This window comes from Anas platyrhynchos, chromosome 5 (assembly GCF_047663525.1).
Source record: "Anas platyrhynchos isolate ZD024472 breed Pekin duck chromosome 5, IASCAAS_PekinDuck_T2T, whole genome shotgun sequence".
Taxonomy (NCBI): Eukaryota; Metazoa; Chordata; class Aves; order Anseriformes; family Anatidae; genus Anas; species Anas platyrhynchos.
The window spans coordinates 65,574,755-65,596,427 of NC_092591.1; the positions used below are offsets into that span (position 1 = coordinate 65,574,755).

Consider the following 21,673-nt stretch of genomic DNA (forward strand, 5'->3'; position numbering starts at 1 on the left):
CATGCAGCTGGAAATGGAAAACAGCTTACACATGGCACACTGGCTTTAACACCAGGAACAACTGAGTGTGTTCCTTCAAAGTGGAGAATGTAATGGGAAGGGAGGAAAAAAAAAAAAAAACAAGAAAAAAAAAAAACAAACATAGGAGAGGACACATGCAGAGCATAGCTTGTTTTTGACACTTGAAAAATCTTTCCTTGGGGTTTTAAGTGCTTTTCCAAATCTATTTATCTAAGCAGTTATGATGCAGAAATCACCATGGTATCTGAGATCCCCATTAGAAGCCTTTAGTACTTCAGAGCCACACACAGAGATCCCAAGAGGGCAGTCATTTCACACTGCCAAATGAGTCAAACTCCCTTTATTATTATTAGCTTTCAAAGACAAAAATCTTTGGAAACATTGGATCGTGGGGCTTTCCACAGATTTGGGAATTCTTCCATGGAAAAAACAGGCCATGTGGTTAACATCTTGGAATAACATATTTTATGGAAAGTCCCAACTGTTATAACTACATTTAAATGATCCACTCTGTCCATTACCAGTGCACTATTTCATCTGCTTCTGGGTAGACAATTACTGCTGTAGTTATCCGCTTGTAAAACTGTACTTAGTCATGCTATCCATCTGTCCTCTGCACGTCTCTCACGATCATGTATTGACATCTTTTGGCTCAGCTTATGCTATGTTTGTTTTGAAGATTTTCTCTCTTCTGCATTTCACCTTTAATATTGAGATAAGCAAAGATGAAACGAAAATATTGCTACCCAGTCCAATATCTGAATTTGACCTAGTCCATCCCCATCCAGCCTTTCATAGAGTGCATCTTTGCACCCTGCCTAATGGAAGTCTGTATTAAAAGTGTCCCACAAGATGTAAGTTATTTTTTATATAACGTTACACTGCATACCCCTTTCTCATGATGTTTTTATACCAGCTGGAGACTGCATTGCTCCTAACCCTTTGATGTACAAAAGCAGTCTCACACTAATGACGTAGATTTTCTTTATATACTGACTGATTCAATTACAGTGCCTGTAAGTATAGTTTTGTGCTATTTTCCTCTTCCCTGTAAAAGGTCAGAAGACTTTCTTAAACACATGCCCAATTCCTACTGCTCTAGAATCTGTTTAGTACTAGCAAAATTTAGCATGGGAAAGGAAAAGAAAGTCCCAAAGCTCCTAAGAGCTTATGACCTGATTCTGGCACCAGGCCTCGCACAGTGAACACAAAGATGATTAAAACAGCTTTGAATTATACAACTGACTTGGGGTACTTGAGCACACATCAGACTGTCAGAACAAAACAAAGTCCCAGTGCTTGTTTAATTCCTTCGCAATTTTCCATATGGCAAAAGACGGAAGCTGGATGAACATCACTTGAATGGGCTCACCTCTAAGGTGCAGACCCCATCTGACAGGGAAAACCTCTGATGGTCATAAGGGTCCCATATTGTCTCCAAACATCCTGTAGTAATTACTAGGTAATGAGTATTCTCAGGCTTTAAAGGTCTATTTCAGTTGTGAAAAATAAGACATTTCCCTGTGTATTTTGAATAAATATGTGGCTATGTATGTGCTTATTTAGTTTTTGACAGTGGTAAGAAATAAAAATGAAGGTTGTTTATGCATGGTTCTGTAGATACTGGCTGTTTATGCTTGGTTCTGTAGGGTAAAATTAATAGATTTTACCCTACAACAAAGACAACTCCTTACATTGTAGAAGAGGCTAGTACTATTAAAAACCGATTTAGCACTTGCCGTCTCCAGCTTTTAAGTCTGCACTGCTGTTTGACAGCAATAGCCTTTGTGAAAATGAAAAGAGAATATAATCTGCATTACAAGCTATTTAAGCAGTTTCGTGCAATGATTAGTGCAATTGTGGTTGAAAAATAATGGACATGGAAGAAAAAAGTAAGAATACTTTTTTTTTTCCCTCTTTGAAACTATAAATTAAATCAGTTTTGCCAGTACCAGATCTAGCATGCAAACATCTTGACAGACTTGGTGACCTGAAGAAATCAATTCAATCCACAAACTACATTTATATTTCATTTATTTAACAAATTAGTTCTAAAATTTAGTATAAAAGGCTTATTTCCCAATACATTGGTGCAGTCAGGACACCTCCATTTAATAAATAATAACAACTGATACAACCACTTTTGTACTGATAGATGTTAACACTCCTTGCCCTTTAGTAGCTTCCCTTCAAAATCTGGGAAATTTTTTTTTTTTCTTCTACAACTACTAGTTTAAATTTAGTCTCCATGCAGAATTGTCAGTGAGGTTGTCAAGAAATTCATTTTTAAGGAACCTGCAGACAAAGGAATCACTTCTAGAATATGATACAGCTACATACATTTATGAATGTATGTCTGTATTTAAGAATATATGTAGAGACATATTTTATGTCTATACCTAAGACATATATTTACACATGTATACAAATAACAACAAAAAAATTCCTAGCAGAAAATCAAAATTCAGAGTAGGAACCAAATCCCAAATGCTGTAAACCCAAAGCTTGCAAACACAGGCTTTTGTGACTTACCTCTTGAGGTATGTTCCATGCCATGTAGACATGGCTCTTAAATTCATCCATCCAGACTTCAGCCACCCTTAGTGCATTTCTCCGGACATGAGCAGTTAGATCTTCTGTGTATGGTTTATGTGCTCTTTCAATGTGGGCAATCCTTGAGCAAGGTAGAACTTCAACACTCCCACCACACTGCCACACCTAGGAAGAGAAAATACAGCCTGCTAGTGACAGCTCCCTATACCACTGCCAGTGGCGTTTTTAGACAGTTGTGGGAGGAGAAAATTATTACCTTCCCTTACCATGAATTATTACCACTACTTACCTTCCTACAGAATTTGCATATTACCATTAGCCACCCATTACAATCTTCTGGGATGAATTTAGCTATCCTCAAGATTATTAATAAAATTATGTATAAGGCATCCAAATACAATAGCATCTGGGTTCAAGTTTTAAAGCCTTGCAGCTATTTCTCTTAGATTGCACAGTCCCTCTCAACACATACATGCAATGTTCAGAATCTGGGGCTAGCCAGCCTTACATTACAGAGAAACTAACCCAATGGAATTTTTAAGATCATATATATTCATCTTATGCTATTTCTGTAAACATAGAAAGGATCAAGTTTATTTCTTTTGGGGAGTGCAAAAGATTAGGAAGATTATCTAGTTAAAATGTTCTGTGAACAATTTCAACACACGTTATTCTTACAAATGATAATACACTTATAATGTAGGTTAGTATACCTGCTCAAGTGTGTTTCAGATTTGACCAGTATCACAGTTGAGCTAATGCGCATAACATTTATCATGAGTATTATATTAATTTCTGATTTCCTTCTTTGCTTTCACTTCAAGAGAAAACAACATCTGAAGCCTTAACAGTCAGTGATGTAGCTGAAATACTTTACATGCAAGTTCTTTTCCTGTGCATCTTGTATTATGTGAATTTCCTAAAAAGATCAAGACAGCAGATTCTTAATGGCTTAGTGGATGCTGTTCATATGAAAACCTGTATGTACTCAAACTGTTTGATCCTATCAAACAAGTCCCTCAGTGTTCCAGAGATAGGCATACTGCACTGAAAAGTAAGCATGAAGGAGTTTGCCTTTTGATACATGCCTTATGAGAATGAAGGAGTTTGTCTTACGATACTGCTAGCAGAGATTCCTGAGGTTTGGTGTTGTATACCAAAATAGCAAAAAAATGAAAGCGAGGTGCTCCTTTCCCTGTCCAGCTCATCCAAGAGTGTATAATCTGGTGTCCATGCCAGTGCTCAGGGATGTGGGTTGGCAGAAATTCACAATCTGGAGCTGGTCTCAGACCCTTCAAGTATGTCTGCCCTATAGGCTCTACTAAGGAGGCACTTTGTTCAGTCATTCATTTTATATATTTAGACATCTGGCTTGAATACAGCATTTAGATATTTGGCAGCACCTGAGACCAGAAAATGTGGCATGGATTCAGAATGTTTACAAAGCCTTTTCTGAACCGGTGCCTAATTGCATTTGGCATATGCTGGGAGAAGAGATAGAGCCTTGATTTTCAAAGCTCTCCGGAAGATCAGCTATCCCATGGACCTATGGTACAGTCAAGAAGGGAGCTGAAAAGACTTCAGCATGTCTTGTGTCCCTAACTTGGAAAACTGTAAGAATACATAAATTTAATCACTACCAACATCAAAGCGAAACTGAGATGTTCATAAATATTTAAAAAGAAATAGGCCATTGATCTGGCACAGGAATAAGTAATAATCTTGAAATAGCATTTGTGTTCTTTTTAATTTTCATATAAAGTGGGCAATCCAGTTTACCAAGCTAACAAAAATACTAGTTTCTCCATGGTTTAATTCTAAATGGTTCAGCTATATTTCGTAATAAAGTTTAAGTGTGAAGTAGAGTGAGTCTTTGCTCACTCAATGCCTGCTTGCGATCCAAGCTATATCTCAGTACAGCATTGACATCCAACTATAAATTTTCAGTTACTCACTGTACACTGTTTAAATTAGTTTAATAAAATACAAGAAAGACGTGGAGATGGTCATAACTTAGCCTATGTCAACACAATTCACTTACTACATGCCCTGCCTACTCTGCCTAGCCTTTGCTAATTTTAAATAGGGATGGCCTCTCTCCAAGTACAACAAGTTAACACGAAATCTTTTGTGGGATTTTCAGTTAAGTCTGAACTGAATGCCATCTTAACAACAAGCTCAGCCAGTTCACTGTCTATAAGAAGCTGTATTTCCACATATCTCTTTTTTTTTTTCCAGAATATGAAAATTCAAAGAGTGCATTCATGTGTAATTTTAGTACAGATTCACTAATCGGTAAAATCTAATTTGACTTTATAATGAAGTCATATGTGCTTTCATAAAACACCCCAAGTTGACCAAGTCTTCCATACAGTTTGTAAATAAGAACTACCTAGTACCTGAATAAATTCTAATAAACCAAATCTGGTGGCCACCCCCTTGTATCAGACACTGACAATCTTTGTTCTATTTCTAAAGACTAATTAATTACTCTACAATAACTGTGGATTAACTTAAAAATTTAATGCTAAGAAGGAGCTGTCAATACAGATGCTGACAGAACACACGTGTTGTATTGAACAGCTTCAAAAGCAAACCCTATCATTTCTGAGCAAAAAACTCTTGCAATCCATGAAAATGTGATTCACATAAACCAAAACTGGACTAGCAGTATATCATAAAATCATAGAATGGCTTGGGTTTAAAGGACTTTAAAGATCATCTGGTTCCAACCTCCCTGCCAAGGGCAGAGACACCTCCCATCAGACCTGCATGAATTAGATCTGCATGAATTTATGTGCAGCAAGGGTAAAGTAGCCCCATAGAGCAAACAAGAAACACATTCTTCACACTGAAAGTAGGAAAGCGGAAGACACATAAAGCACTGCAGAGAGAACTAAGTCATGGCCCAACACAACAATCTGCTAAAGGAGTAAAGGACCACCACAGGTGGCAGACCAGTGGGACAGCACAAACAGGACAGATGCAGAAGCAGTAACACACCAAATGGATTCCATAAGCATTTTTACAGGTATAAGCCCTAATATCACTGTGTTCATCCATCACTCATTCCCATCAAAATAAGGGCAGTAATGACAGCAGTTGCACAGCCTGCAGTGTGGACCACAGATGGGTGACATCCTTACAAATGTCTACATTAATCTTGTCATAACTTCTCAAAGCAAATTCCATTCACTTCTGGAAAATGCTTTACTAGACAAAGAATCTCCAGTTCTATTTATGTGTTTTTAAATCCACATCCTCTAGTAAATTATTTTCAATTGCATTTAAACATATTTGAATTTGCATGTTTAATCAAAACAATTACAATTCTGAAGCTGATGTCTCTCTTGAATATTTAATTTATACTTCATTATAAAATGATATAAAACTTCCTCATTAATAGTGTTTCTTTTTATCTCTTTAATTACTGAGTGTTCTTTTCATGTTGTGGAAGCTTAATCTAATAAAAAAAAAACCTACACGATGTTGAGCAGTTTATTAGCATGTACTGCACTCATTATATTTACACAGATCATGCAGTTTCTCTGAGAACTTATGTGACCTTGTTTGAAACCGTCATTTCATTTGGACTGCAAACAAAACATTTTAATAATTAAGTGGTTTGTTGGGATTTCTCAAAAAGCTGAAGCAGTATCTAGCTTCTGTAAAGTTTGCTAAAGATGAAATTAGAAGAACTCGTTAAAGATATACCCTGAAGAAAAATACAAACAAACAAAAAGTCAGTGTGAATTAATTACTACTATGGATACAAAACAAATAGGAACCAATTATCTTAAACATATATTTTGGGGAACAATTTAATGCAAAAAAAAAATCTGAATCTTGTTTACCGTTGACGTTATCAATAACCATTTAGCATTAGTCAATAATAAGCTTGATGCTTTACAGACAAATTGAAAAAAGCTATTGTTATTCCATACCATGAGCAGGGTCTGCGACCATTTTGAGTCTGCATTTTTATTTTGGTGTTTTGACAACTGACTGAAGAAAGGATAGGGAGGATGGTCACATACAAAACCCACTGAAATCCACGTTCATGTTTGCAGTAGCATATGGTGGGTTTTGGATTGGACCCTGAGGGTTTTGGGGTTGTCATGTATATTTGTATATCTGGCTCTGTAATCCTAAAAACTGTAGTCACTCGATGAAACACATGAATCTTTATTTAGGTGTATCTCCACTAAAGTCAGATAACGTTCACCAAATAATTGTAATAATTACAGTAAGTACTGTTGGGTTTGGCTAACCTTCCCCAAATTCACCAAGAATCCCTGTGCAGTTATTCTTATTGCAGTGTTCCTGAACAGGTTCCTCCCATTGAAGAAGTCTGCCATAACAGTAGAATTAACTGCAGAGTCCTGGCCTGAGTCATGTAAATGCAGAATTTGAAAAATCAGAATACAGGCAGCCAGGAAGAGAAAAAACAAACAAACAAACAAACAAAACACTGCTTACTGAAGCTCTGTTTTACTCCCTGCTTCTAGATGCTGAATGGGCTGGAGAAGAAAATCATGACCCTGTGGATACTCCTGCAGAGTGGGAAATGGGGGTGTAACGATTTCAATTGACTGCCAACAGTCAGAGCTCAGAACAGCATGCATTCTGTTGTATATCAGAGACTGGAAAGAGATTTTTAAAATTACTTCATCTGTTTTACTGAAGCCCTATGAGTTTTCTGAAGACTATTCTACTTCTCATCATCATACCAGCCTTTCATGCTTTCAGGTAAACTTCATGTGTGATGACAGCCTTTCTCCAGAACCAAGCTGATAATATGGAACTGTAAACAGCCTACAAAAACACCCCATACACAATCTAAAAGAATTTTTAGAAGAAAATAAAAAGGCTTTAACATAACTAGAAGTCCTCTTGATTTTTAAAATGTAAATTTTCCCTTAAATCTTACTTTTGAATTCATCATTAACTGTCTCATAGACCTCATTTAACATTAATTGTGCCTTTATAAAACATCCTAATTGAAAAAGTAATACATGTAAAGATTCCTCCCATATTTAATTGTCAGTAGTTTTCCTCCCCTTTTAGTTAATTGCTTCATTGTGTACTTTTAAAATTGTTTTGTTCTGCAGGGATTAATTTTGCACTTATCTGCATGAGCTGTAAAACTTTTACAATGTATTGTTAAACCACGTATGTTGTGTTGCTGTTCCATAATTGCAGGAAACTACACTATGCCTTGTGTTACCAGGAGATAACACACTTCAAGGATCACTAGGGTGTAAGGCTTCATCCTGTTCTTTTTCAAATGTGTCTATCTCATTGCTAGGCACAGCAAGTAACTGACATAAATCACTGCTACATTGCCAAGTATAAGTCAAGAGTAGGAAGTCAAATAAATCACTTTTTACCCTAAAAGGTTAAAATGAAGTACACTGAATTACCAGATCAACATTGGTTAAGTACTCACAGAGCAACATACTGCATTGCCCTTCATTGATTTTTTTGCCTTCCTCTCCTCTGCTGCAGGTGCACTCAGCTTGATCAACCTTGTTAATCTTGCACTAATCCTGAAGACTTGATTGGTACCAGAAGACCAAGTGTCCTGGTTTCAGCTAGGACAAAGTTATTTTTCCTCCTAGTAGCTGGTAGGGTGCTATGTTTTAGGATGAGAAGAGTGCTGATAACACGCTGATGTTTTAATTGTTGCAGAGCAGTGCTTACACCAAGCTGAGGACATCTCAGCTTCTCGCTCTGTCCTGCCAACAGGCAGGCTGGGGGTGCAGCAGGAGCTGGGAGGGAACAGACCCAGGAGAGTTGACCCAAACTGGCCAAAGGGGTATTCCATACCATCTGGGGTCATGGTATGGAATATACAGGGGTGGCTGGACAGGGTGGGGGGCCCAGCTCCTTGGGGATAGGCTGGGCATTGGTCAGCAGGTGGTGAGCAATTGCATTGTGCATCATTTGTTTTGTACACATTATTAGTAGCAGTACTATTGTCATTTTCCTTCCCTTCCCTTCTCTTCCTTTCCCCTTCCCTTTCCCCTTCTTTTTCCCCTTCCCTTTCCCAATAAACTGTCTCTATCTCAACCCACAGGCTTCATTTTCCTGATTCTCTTCCCCCATCCCAGAGAGGGAGGGGGAAGAGTGAGTGAATGGCTGTGTGGTGCTTAGCTGCCGGCTGGGTTAAACCACAACACCAAGCTAAAAGCGCTGTGACATGTGATGGTATTTAGCTTTTGCAGCTTTGACCCAAACATACTTGATCCTGGCAGAATCCATCTAGGTCACCTAATCAGTTCTGTTACAACACAACAATCCCTTGCCTTCTCACATAGGTCTTTCTCTGATCTTTGTTAGATGACTCAATCAAACTCAAACAGCCTTGCAGAACTATAAACTCTTTGTAAGTTTAAATTCCAGCCACATATCAACTTAAAACTAGTGAGAACATGGAACCTTCTCAGATTAATCCATGAAGGATCATAATACCAGTAGTTAGACTGTCATTTCCACCATGCTATGACATAAAAAGCAGGGATATTAAACATCAGGCTAGCTTATAATAATGCACTAATTAATTTCCATCTGACCTAAGTCCACAGACTTTTAAGTGCATATTGACTTATAATAGTTTTACTCCTTTCTGAACCACTGCAAACAACAGTTGCCTTTCTTAAAGCATCCACATGTCTATATTAATGCCCAGCTGGTAATGTGCAACCACACAGGCGTAAGCAGTGAAAAAACATCTGTGAGAAACCTCCAAGAGCCTCTTCTTCTTTCCTTGAAGGATAGAGTGATGCCACGTACTGCTGGTGCAGTATAAATCATTTACTTTCCTGTGGGAACTGTTAATCTCCAGAAAGAGCAAAAATGCAAAAATGATTCACTGGAAAACTGGTAATGCTGTCTGTGTGCATAATTAGACATGCTGTAGCTGCAGGTTACCTGTTGAGGCATTCATGGGCAAAATGGGGAAAAAAAAAAAACAAAAAAAAAATTATTCTACTGGAGACTTGACACAAAAACAGAACAAGACACTGAAAGCCAGTTTGTTATGTCATGACTGGCACCCATTTAGAGGCATGACAATTAAAAGCCAATTGCTTCCTTTATATAAAATAGAGGCTGCTTATTTTTCTGAAAAAAATGGCAGCCTTGATAAGAGGGAATTTTAGTATGTGTCATCTTGATATTGAGGATATTAATACAGTGAGGTAATTTCCAAAACAAAATTTTGGAAAAGTTGAAATAATGTCCAAAACAAAATCTGGTTACACAGAGTGCTAGGCAAATTCTTCAACCCTATTTGCATTGTTAAACACTTTATTTATTTATTTATTTTATTTAATGTTGGTGAAAGTGTGGGCTATGAGAGCATTTGATCATCCCTTTAAGAAGTAAGGTTTGGTCAATCTTTAGAAATTTTTCTTGAAGAGTTCCGTCTAGTAATGTTCTCTTTTTAATTCATAAAATGGAGTTAAATAGATATCACAATGTTAAAAAGCGGTATCTCAAAGTAGCAACTTGACTGTTACTCCTGTACTTATGAGTTCTCTTCCTCTGCACATCACCAGCCCAATACTGTTCAACAATACCCGAGATCTTACATTAAGGACTTTTTCTATAAAGCAAATCATTCCCCAGTGGGAAGGGTTAGGGCCTACGTATTAAAATCTATATTACAATATGTCTTTAAGACCGCAGCAAGTTATGATGGCTGACAGTGCAAGAATGGGAAACATTTAGATTCATTTTTCTGAAGGGAATTCAGGGAAACATCCGTATTGCTCTGTGGAGTGCCATGAAAGGCGACCCAGCAGCAAGGACAAAAAGGGATGTTATGCAAACATGACACATCCCAGTGCTCTCTCTCCATGCAAACAGCTCCACAACACAGCAGCTGGATGGGTGAAAAACTTCAACTTTTTTTTGTTCCCTCTCAGTTATTTCTACCTTTTGGCACACTGACCTCTCAATTTTCCTCACACAACAGTTTGTGTGGCAACGTGGTAAATCACAACTTAATTAACGTAAAAAAATCCTGCAGTTAAAAAGAAAAAAAAAAAAAAAGTTAAAATGTATAGTTTATATCTGAACTGGAGGTGTTACAGACACAGCAGCCATTAAGACAGCTATGCTGGCACAGTGAAAGCACGGGCAGAATGCAAGCCTGTGAACGAAGGAGGGCAAGAAGAAGGAGGAGAAAATATAAACCAGACAGCTGTTTGAGACTGATGTATTGTGAAACTACAGCCTAACTTGTACAGTGTTACAAAGTTTTCCTTGATGTCTTTTGACATGTAATATAAACGATTTCATGTTATCCACGACTGATATTAAAAACACTGACAGGTAAAATTGCTGGAAACTTCTATGTAAAAAGGAAAAAGCCCAAAAAGTTTTCAGATAAATATGGAGATTTGGGAGCAAATGCAAACAGTTGCACTTGCTTGCGATTATCAAAGGAACACCTTTATAAGGGCCTATTAGCAGAAAGAAATCTCAGGTGAGAAACCCTAGGGATGCACAAATACTTTTGATCAGAAATTATAGGACATGTAAGCCATCGATAGGCTTTTAGGCACCATATGACAGAGAGTGGGTAAACTAGCCAGCAATCAACAATTATGATCCCAAATGCTGGGGCAGAGGGCTATTTAAAAACAAAAACAAAAACAAACAAACAAAAAAAGATAAATCAAGCTAGAGCCAAATCACTTGGAGATTTAGGATGGATATTAGGAAGAACTTCTTTACTGAAAGGGTTGTGAGGCATTGGAATGGGCTGCCCAGGGAAGTGGTGGAGTCACCATCTCTGGAGGTCTTTAAAAGAATCTCTGGAGGTCTTTAAAAGACGTTTAGATGTAGAGCTTAGGGATATGGTTTAGTGGAGGACTGGTTAGTGTTAGGTCAGAGGTTGGACTAGGTGATCTTGGAGGTCTCTTCCAACCTAGATGGTTCTGTGATTCTGTGAAAATAATAAAAATAAAAATACAGAAAAAGGAAGTCAGCCCTGGCATTTAGGGAAAAAAATAAAATCAAAGAAGGGCATGATAGACTTCAAATCTGCTTGCACTGCCATAAAAATACCATATAGACAATACCCCCAAGAACATTGGAACATTTTCTGATCATGTTACTCATTCCTACTTCTCTGTTCATAAACCACCCTCTAGTTCTCTGTCACCAACAAAAAAAAAAAGCATCAGGATCAGTTTTGCTTAAACTCTACAAACAAACCTTTAGACTACTGGGAAAGGAAGATAATGTATTTTTTATGCAATTTAATTGCAAATACAACTGATTTCACTATGGCAATATACTTTATAAAAGTAGAGTCCCATATATGTTTTAGTGGGAGCAAGACCCATTCCTTTTCCATTAAAGTGCTATTACCTTCTAACAAAAGTTTATTTTACCCTTTTAACAGACCCATTATATCTCTGTGAACATAAATTCATCTGCAAGCACAAAGTCTTTGTGACACACATAATTACTCTAAGTCAAAGCCTTGGCTTACATTCCCTTGACTCTGATGATGACTTAGTTTGTGACCTGAGGCAAATCACTGAATATTTTTGTTCATGCATCTCGAAAAGTAGTACAAACAACTTTGTTGTAACACAGTATTTGGAAGCTTCATCAAACATGTAGGCTGCTTTAAAAGACAAAATGATTGCTACAGGCTTGCTCTTGATAGAAAATCTTCTGCCGACATCAGTAGAAATTGGAAGAAGCTTCTAGGAAGCCTACTGAAAACTAGTCTTGAACCATCTAGCACAGGATCTAATTGATTGTATCTAATTGATTGCAATGGATTTGTAGGGGTTTCTGTAACTGCATGTATAGCTTGTCCAAACACAGCCCAGAAAGGAGAGTCTAAATAAAGGTGAAAAATCCCAGCCTTATACTCACATTTATACAAACTATGAGTTTGTAATTGGTCTCATGGATAAGCAGTGTGATTCCAGTTTGCCCTTCAAATATAATCTGGTCCCTTCAAAGCACACGGGTCCATCTAATTGGGAATGATCAAAAATAATCCAAAAGGAATTATTACTCATCCCAATGTGAATTTAAGAATATGATTCTGGGACAAGGTAAATAAATATTTCAGCAATCCCAGACTAAGAGACTGAGCTGCACAAAAGGGTGCTGACAAGTCTTGCATCAACCAGCCAGTCTTTATTTTGTTACAGGTCACACGAATAGCTTTGCAAGAAAATATTTGCTTGAGGTGAAAATACAGCATTGCTTCTAAGATTTTAAAATGTATTCCTACTTTGAACTCATCTGTCAACTTCTAGCTCATGGAAACAGAATTCTATTAATATTTATTTGATAATATATGTTTAAGGTTTCACAAATATTCTTACAAAGCCATAGACAAGGTAAAAATCTTAGAAGTTAAAATAATACCCCAAACTTGAGACAAATAGTGCTGAGTAAATAAACTAATTCATCAGAGTGAAGAGAATAAACCTCCATTCAAAGACCTGTTTTCTGTGGTTTGATACAATTTACCAACAATGGGGGCTTCAGCTACAGTTTCCAATAGTTAAGATTTTCATATACTCATGTAACACAAAAAAAACTAGACATTTGTGCAGATAATAAGGTGACAAAAATACCTCCTGGGAGAGGATTCTGGGGTAAGATTCCATTGCCTCAGGATCTAATTCCTGGCTGTACACAGTGAGAACTCCATTAGTTTACTTTAAAACAAACCATTTCAAGATTTCAGAAGACAGGTGTTTTCTCCTTTATAATGAGAAGAAATCCTAAGTAGGTATACTTTGCTTCTCAGAAGCACTTCAGCTAGGAAGTTAAATCTCATCTCACACCATTGAAGATGCAGCTGCTAACAAAGCAAATGGAGAATAAGTCTTTGACTCTGTGCATAGGCACAGAGGTACCAAGTTTACCCTGATACCAGTTTATCTACATCATCATACAATGTTGTAGCTGATATGCGTGAGTTTGGCTAACAGTAGTTTTATATCCTCTGGAACAAAACAGTAATATAAGGTGCAGGACCTTGTTCTACTTAACGTGTTTAAGATAAACAAGTAGTTCAAATGATCATTTCTATTCCTGGTCTTTCTGTAGTTGAATGTTTAACTGTTCTCATCCTGTAAATATTTGTTCTTACATGCTTATTACATAAATTTTCTCAATGAAAGAATTGACTTCCGGTACGTAAATACTGCAAAGGGAACAGGCTATGTTCCTGCTTCTTGGACAGCCTGGACACTAGGCCAGTTTGAGCACACTTGGTGTCTGCTTCTCCATCCCTACATGATAATGCATAACACAGCAGAATACTAGATGAAGCTTGATGCTTCTTAAAAAAGGAGAACAGTGATAAAAGATGAAGCATAGTGAGCTTCATCTGGTCATGGACCGGAGAGCATCATTTTCAAATGGAAACATTACTTATTGCACCGGCTCTGTAATTATAATGTAGCTTTTGGAGAAAAATCCGTATTGATTGATCATAGGCCCTGCAGTTGAAAGCAACATGGGTAATCTAGAGGTAAATATTTTTGTGCTGCAGAGACAAGATGTATTTCAGCATCAAAGACAGACCATCTGGCATGCAATCACCTTCTGACCATAGTTTTCTGCATAGCCCTATCTAAAAGAAAACCACTAAGGAGAGTGCTAAGGATGCAACTGGATGATGGCACAGCTGCCCGCATTGTGACAGCACATTTTTAGCAGCCACATGTACTTTGACAAGAAACTGTATTGTCACAGGTGTGCACCCGCAGCAGATGGCTGAGGAAAGGAGCTTGCTTATGGAGCTTAACAACTATAGAAAAAATACTGTAATTTCCAGAAGCTCTAATATTGCACTGTACATTTATATTCATTCTGGTATCATCTGGGATATGCTGAGGATTGTGAAAAGAGTTAGTAATAAACTGTTGAAAATTCTGTTCAGTGATTTGTTTTGATACAGCTAGGAACACAGATCTAAGTCAGGATAAAGTTAGATGAGGCAGCATACATTTCACTACCTTGCACATGAAAATCTGCTGCAGATGAAAGTATTTTATGTAGGTCAGGTACTGCTTCACTGGAGACAGGGAAAAAAAAAAAAAAGGCCATAAGGAAATCAGAGCAGTGTTGGGCCTTATTCCACTGATCCAGTCTACTCCAAAGTTTCAGTTAAACAGAGATTTCTGTCTCTCTGGTCTTGTCTATCAAAGTACTCATCATGATCAACTTCTGCAAGGCTAAGTCTAACGGACTGGATAGCATATATCTCGTGATACAGAACTAGATAAAACTCTTTATGCTCATAGGGAGACTATAGTTTTGTCAGTTGTGGAAAGAAGAGTAAAATCAACGTGACACTAATTTTCAACTCATTGAAACACCGAGCTGCAAAATTCTGTTTCAGGAGCAGAATAAGGCTCTCTGTCCCTCACAGTGAAGAGAATGGTGTTATTAAAAGAAGCAGACTTGGTTTTCGCTGTCCTTATCCTTACAATTGTGCTCTAATGTAACTGAGAGGGTACCTGCCTTTCAGTCTTCCTGCAATAATAGTTTATCTCTGAGAGACAGGAGGAAAATAATTGCAGAAACCTAGAAGTACGAATGAGTATTTTTTGGTTATATCTCACAGTCTCATCAGAGAATTATTTATTTTTTGATGATTTTTTTTTTTTGCTTTGCTTTTATATAACTATATTTTTAATCTGGCAACCAAAAAGCACAAAATACTATCTTCTACTAACATTTCAATAGCAAGGTATAGAATTTAATTCTTATAACACACATCATTCCATTTTTCATTACCACCTATCAATCTAGGAATTTCTCTCGTATCAAAAAAACTGAAAGATTCTCAAAATGAGCAACACTTTATTTCTGGATGGTATTTAGTTCTGATGAGACATGGAAAGAGGTACACAAGACACACAAAATACTACACATAGTAAACAGATGGAAGAAGAAAATACGTGTACTTGTGCAACTTCAGTACTTTATAAATACCTTAATTCCCTTGCAGAGGGAAGGCAGCATAAATGCCTGTATATTTCAGCTTGCTCCACAGTGATTTTCCTAATTTAAATAAACAAATTAATCTAGAAAGGCTTTTCCCATTACATCTATGTGAAACTATCCTCCTTACTGAGCCCAGGATCATAGGTACACAGGGATTTTTAGGTATCATCTCTGCAGAATAATACCAAATTCTGCATTTATATTATTTTTCCATATAAGTTCTTAAAAAAGATATGGGATATTATTTAAGATATATTTATATATATTTTATATATAATATAACAAAACACAACATAATATTGTAGATATATTTATATTTTTAAGAGAATTTTTTAAGATATATTTTTCCCCTTCTCAAATACAACAATCCTTACAACTACAGAGCAGTAGTATGCATGTTATTTGCATGCTGTCACCCATACATATGTGACTCCTTTTTTTCCCCTATAATAAAAACCATGTCGTACTTTTTAATGCAAGCCACCAGTGATGTTTGTTTATGTTCCTTACCCTGATTCCAAGCTCCACGTTCTCCCCTCCATATACTTCCATGCCTTCATCTAGTAAGCCAATCTCTTGGAAATATTCTCTGTCTACTATGAAGCACCCAATCAATGCAGGACTTCTGGAAGAAAAAAACAGGAGCAAGCAAAATTAACAGACAGAATACAAACAATTTTATTACTCCAAAATTGACTATATTTATCATTGCTGGGTCAAACAGTGTGTCAAGACGGATTCTTAAGAAGGTAGTCCTCAAATAGATTTATTCAGCTTTGTTTTCTAACGTTCTTGATTCTGTAGTAAAGAAAGCACTGAAAGAAAAGAGACTCAAAATGACTGGACAAACACATTCACCACAACAGGCAGGACTTAAGGATTAAAAAAGAGTAGACCCAACAGCTGCAACTTCTTTCCTGAGGCACCAGCCATTGTAGCCAAAATGTGGAGTAGTCTATCCCTACTAAGTTCTCAGGTGTCTGTGATAATTAAAAGGGATACCCAATGATGCATGGTTTTCTAAGTTTAGCTAGAAGCTAGGCTCATCTTAATGGCTCAGGAGCGGTCTGTCCCCATGTGCCCAAAGTTGAGCTGGTGTGGAAGAAGACCTGCCTGTCTGCACAGGGAATTGTGCCTAGAGCTCAGGAAAAAAAGAGGGTTTATGATCTATGGAAAAGACGGCAGGCCACTCAGAAGGATTATAAGGACGTTTTAAGTATGTGTAGGGAGAAAATTAGAAAGGCCAAAGCTCATCTGGAGCTCAATCTGGCTACTGCTGTTAAAGACAACAGAAAATGTTTTTATAAATACATTAACACGAAAAGGAGGACTAAGGAGAATCTCCATCCTTTACTGGATGCAGGGGGAAACGTGGTGATGAGAGATGAGGAAAAGGCTGAGGTGCTTAATGCCTTCTTTGCCTCAGTCTTTAGTGGCAAGACCAGTTGTTCTCTGAATACCTGGTACCCTGAGCTGGTGGAAGGGGTTGGGGAGCACATTGTGGCCCTCATAATCCACAAGGAAATGGTTGGCGACCTGCTACAGCACTTGGATGTACGCAAGTCGATGGGGCCAGATGGGATCCACCTGAGGGTACTGAGAGAACTGGTGGAAGAAAAAGGCCAAGCCCCTTTCCATCATTTATCAACAGTCCTGGCTATCAGAGGAGGTCCCTGTCCACTGGCAGCTAGCAAACGTGATGCCCATCTACAAGGATGGCTGGTGGGTAGACCCGGGAAACTGTAGGCCTGTCAGTTTGACCTCAGTGCCAGGGAAGCTCATGGAGCAGATCCTCTTGAGAGTCATCACGTGGCACTTGCAGGGCAAGCAGGCGATCAGGCCCTGTCAGCATGGGTTTATGAAAGGCAGGTCCTGCTTGACAAACGTGGTCTCCTTCTATGACAAAGTGATGCTTGATGGATGATGGAAAGGCTGTGGATGTGGTCTACCTTGACTTCAGCAAGGCTTTTGACACCATTTCCCACAGCATTCTCCTCAAGAAACTGGCTGCTCTTGGCTTGGACTGGCGCACGCTTCGTTGGGTTAGAAACTGGCTGGATAGCCGGGCCCAAAGATTTGTGGTGAATGGAGTTAAATCCAGATGGAGGCCAGTCACTAGTGGCGTCCCCCACAGCTCAGTACTAGACCCAGTTCTCTTTAATACCTTTATCAATGATCTGGATGAGGGGATCAAGTGCACCCTCAGTAAGTTTGCAGATGATACAAGGTCTCTTCCAACCTAGATGATTCTGTGATTCTGGAAACATTCAAGCTGCAGTATGTGTGGACATCTGCTTTCAAACAGATTATAGAACGTCTTAATCACAAGCTGTAAAATTCTACAGAATTCTATACATTTGTTCCTTGAAGTGCTATACTCCCTACTTCACAACAGTGAACAATCATTTCTGATATATTTATGAATGAAGAAAACAAGTTAACTGTTGCTTCTGACAAAAAACAAGTTAACTGTTGCTTCTGACATTCTTTTAGAAGTATTTTTCAGAGCATCTGCTTCCCTTTTTTTATAATTCTAGAGTCATATTTGGAGGCATGACAGACACCATCAATACATGTGGTGTTTGTTTTTTTTTGTTTGTTTCTTTTTTTTAATTATCCATCACATGCGCACAGCATATCTCACTGAATAAAAGGCTCCAGAGAAATGTCTAGGGAAAAATGTAAACATCCAATATTCTTAAAGGGTATTTGCTCCACAGTACTCACAAAGCACATAGTTTTTAGATAGTACAGAACAGAAGATTTGCTTGTCATTATGAGCTTAGGTACCTTTAACTTAAAAAGTTACCATAATTAATATAGAAGGTTTGCCTCTCCAGGAATTAGTAGAATATTACAAGGCATTTTCATAATAATAACACAGTTCATTAATGCTATGAAACCCTTCTAATGATGTGGAAATTACCACCCATTTTTATGTCTGTGGCAAACCTGTGAATTTTTAGCTACTACTTCCCAATTCTGAATCCTGTTCTAATGATCAGCACGTGGATCAGAGCAGTCCCATGTCTAAGCTGACAACTCCCCAGAAGAGATGTCTGCCTGAAAAGAAAAAACCACTGGATGAGATACCCCTTTCACTGCCTGCATGGAAACAAGTAACTGAGTGCTACTGATGAACCCCCCCACCCATGCTGCTGCTGCTATTTAAGGTTCTGCTTTGCAGCTGGTGAAAACAGTCTACACACTTGCTTTCTGCAGAGCTAGAAAACAGGTACCCGTGACCTCCTTAGTATGAATGCCTACACAGAAAAAGGACTGGAAACCCAGCAGAGCTGCAGAGGGATTCAGAAGCCTCTATCTCCCTCCCAGAGGTAAGGGTATTGTTCTGGGCCAGCCCAACATTGCTCTAGCTGTGATAACAAAAAACACAGCTAGATTGTACAAAAGCAAGAATTTATTACAGTTGTTACTAACATTCTTTTGGTGGACCAGCATTAACTCTGATGACACAATACAGCTATAAAACTATATGGCAGTATTACGAAGAATACAACTGTCATATTAGTTATGTTATATAATGAATTTGTAAAGAAAATTATGTTTCTGGCCCATTACCACTAAATTATCAGACAACATTTGGAGAAAGAGTACTGCTGAGCATTCAAGTCTACTGCTCCATTTTAGCTATTTTTTTTCCCATGTTAATAACAATGAAACCTATTAAAAAACATAATATTAAAAAACCTACTGATAAAGGTTTTCTTGATATATGTAGGGGGAGCAAGGACACAGATCAAGGACATTTAACTAATTTAACATCTAATTTAACATTGCAGTCAGTAAGACCTATTATGTAGCTTGAGACCACTCACCATCTGTCACATCTAGATGAGCATTTCCTGCGATACACTAATCTGGGTCACAGTTGCATGTTACCTTATTGGAGCAGTTGTGTTCTCCAGTTTCCACCATGACCTAGGAGGGTTCAGATAGCGGCACCATAGCTCCCAGTCAAACCCTTGAGCTGAAAGGGGATATTCTTCTATTTCGAAATTATCATACTTAATGTTATCAAATGATGGAGAAATGACCCTTTTTCTGTTTTCCTTTATCCTAGTGAGCACTGGTTCAGCCCTAAAAAAATATATAAAAAAACAAAAATTAAGACGATGTAGTAGGATAGCACTGATGGAAATAGCTTACACTGTATATTTCAGAAGGAGCGATGTCTATAGGTGTTAGCTATTCAGAGCTTCCTTTGCTTTGAGACAGAGATTTGACGGAGCAGGACCTGCCCCAAAATAATGCAGTGCAATATTTTATCAATGACTCTCTGTTATTATCCTTGATGTTAGCTGGAAATGGAATAAATTACTATGTGCATTATCACAGAGCATTTACATCCCTGCTACCAAGTAACGATAACTTCAGGCTCTCAATATCATCAAGAGCATCAAGATCAGAGTTAATATTAGATTTATCCTGCAGACAGCACCTCCTGCCTTTTTACTATCTTTTTTACTCAAGAAACAGAGATATTAAATCTAGACCAAACAAGTTCAAATACATGTTTTTAGGTATGTGCTACTTTTGCAAAGAGCAGCAACCTCAGAGACAAAATGACACTTCTTTGTTTATACTGTAAAACATAAAAGAAACTTTCTCTAGTATTATTAAAAGAAGGTCAATTTGCTTCAGCCATCTGCCCATAAGGAGCATTACTGGAGGGAGCTCATCTCTGAAAAATATGAGCATAGAAAATAGAATTTTTTCTCAGCAGTTTGTCCTTTATTAGGAATATAAGGTATTTGGAAGCTACATAAATGTGAAGCATTTTCTGTTTCCTGAGAACAATTTACAATATTGTCCTGAGATTTGAAGAGAAGTCAAGCAACTCAAAGAAGCAAAACCTGAATCATAAGTGTGCTGCCCCTAACTGCAAGCCCCTACCTAGTATCTGTAACTAGTCTACCTTACTCAGCTTCTTTATGGCAAAATTACCATTTACTTGAACAAAAAACAGTAATACACAATAGATTCAGATATTTTAGATATATTTTGACAAGTGGGAGCTCACTTTATGCACAGTTTTCCAGTATAGTTAAATACATTGTAATTGCAACCAGGAGATAACTCACACTAGAAAAATATATACAGACTGTTACATAGCACAAATACATTTTTGGTGATTGTGTCCATCTCTGAATCCTTATTAAAAAGATCAGAATATTAATTCATCATCTATATGCCAGAGAAACAGCATTTAGTAATTTATAAACAGTGCTTAGAAAAGGCCCCTTTATCAGATAAATACAAGGAGACACATACCATCCCACATTGAATTCCACATGGGCATCAAAGAGAGCAACTACTGGTGCTGTGGCTACTCTCCATCCACTGACTCGAGATCGAATCAGCCCCTCTTGTTTGCTGTGTCGAACAACCTTGATGAAACCAGGCTTCCGAGCATTCACTTCATCAACATACTTCTTTAGTTTCTCCTTGAGTTCTTCTGTGCAAAGGAAAGAATTAGATGTTAAGAAATATCAGCTCACCAAGACGTAAAAACCTGCTCTTTCAGCAAAACAGGAGTCTTCTCACAGGGGAATACTCCATGTTGATTTAACTATTAAGACTTCTAAAAAAAAAAAAAAAAAAAAGAGAGAGAGAGAGAGAAGGAAAGAGAAGGAATGCAAATTATATAGTAATAAAAAACTGAAGTGTAACAATTCAGCCTACGTGATTGCCAAAATCCTGTCGCTGTTTAACATTAACATGCCACAAAATAAAGCACTCGGTCATAAAGTACCATAGCTACAGTACATATTATGTTACTGTAGCAACAAATAAGTTAACTAACTTATATTTCCAGAACAAAATAAGGCAAAGTATTTTCCATTAACTTCCTTTACTAATATTTCAAGAAGTGAAAGAAATTAATAAAATTAAGTATTTATACTTTTTCCATATTTTTTTTCCCTGAACTTGGACAATACCCTTCTATCTTAACTAAGAAGTTCTATGACTTCGTCTCTTTTTTTCAGCAGAACAAAGACCAATAAAAGCACTGGAGGAGAATTATTCCTAATTAAAACATGATAACCTACTTCATCGACAGTTATTGCATCTC

General features: G+C 37.5%; 1 protein-coding gene across 3 annotated transcripts in view; it reads right to left on the bottom strand.

Moving 5' to 3' along the window:
* GALNT18 (polypeptide N-acetylgalactosaminyltransferase 18) overlaps nucleotides 1–21,673 on the bottom strand; it is a 242,093-nt gene that overhangs the window by 48,754 nt on the left and 171,666 nt on the right. For all 3 annotated transcript variants that reach the window (XM_072039438.1, XM_005017713.6, XM_021271059.4), the window contains 4 exons: nucleotides 20,872–21,055; nucleotides 19,480–19,677; nucleotides 16,090–16,204; nucleotides 2,554–2,739 (listed from right to left, as the gene is read on the bottom strand). In XM_072039438.1, the coding sequence (XP_071895539.1) occupies nucleotides 2,554–2,739; nucleotides 16,090–16,204; nucleotides 19,480–19,677; nucleotides 20,872–21,055 (683 nt within the window). The remainder of the gene's footprint in view (nucleotides 1–2,553; nucleotides 2,740–16,089; nucleotides 16,205–19,479; nucleotides 19,678–20,871; nucleotides 21,056–21,673) is intronic.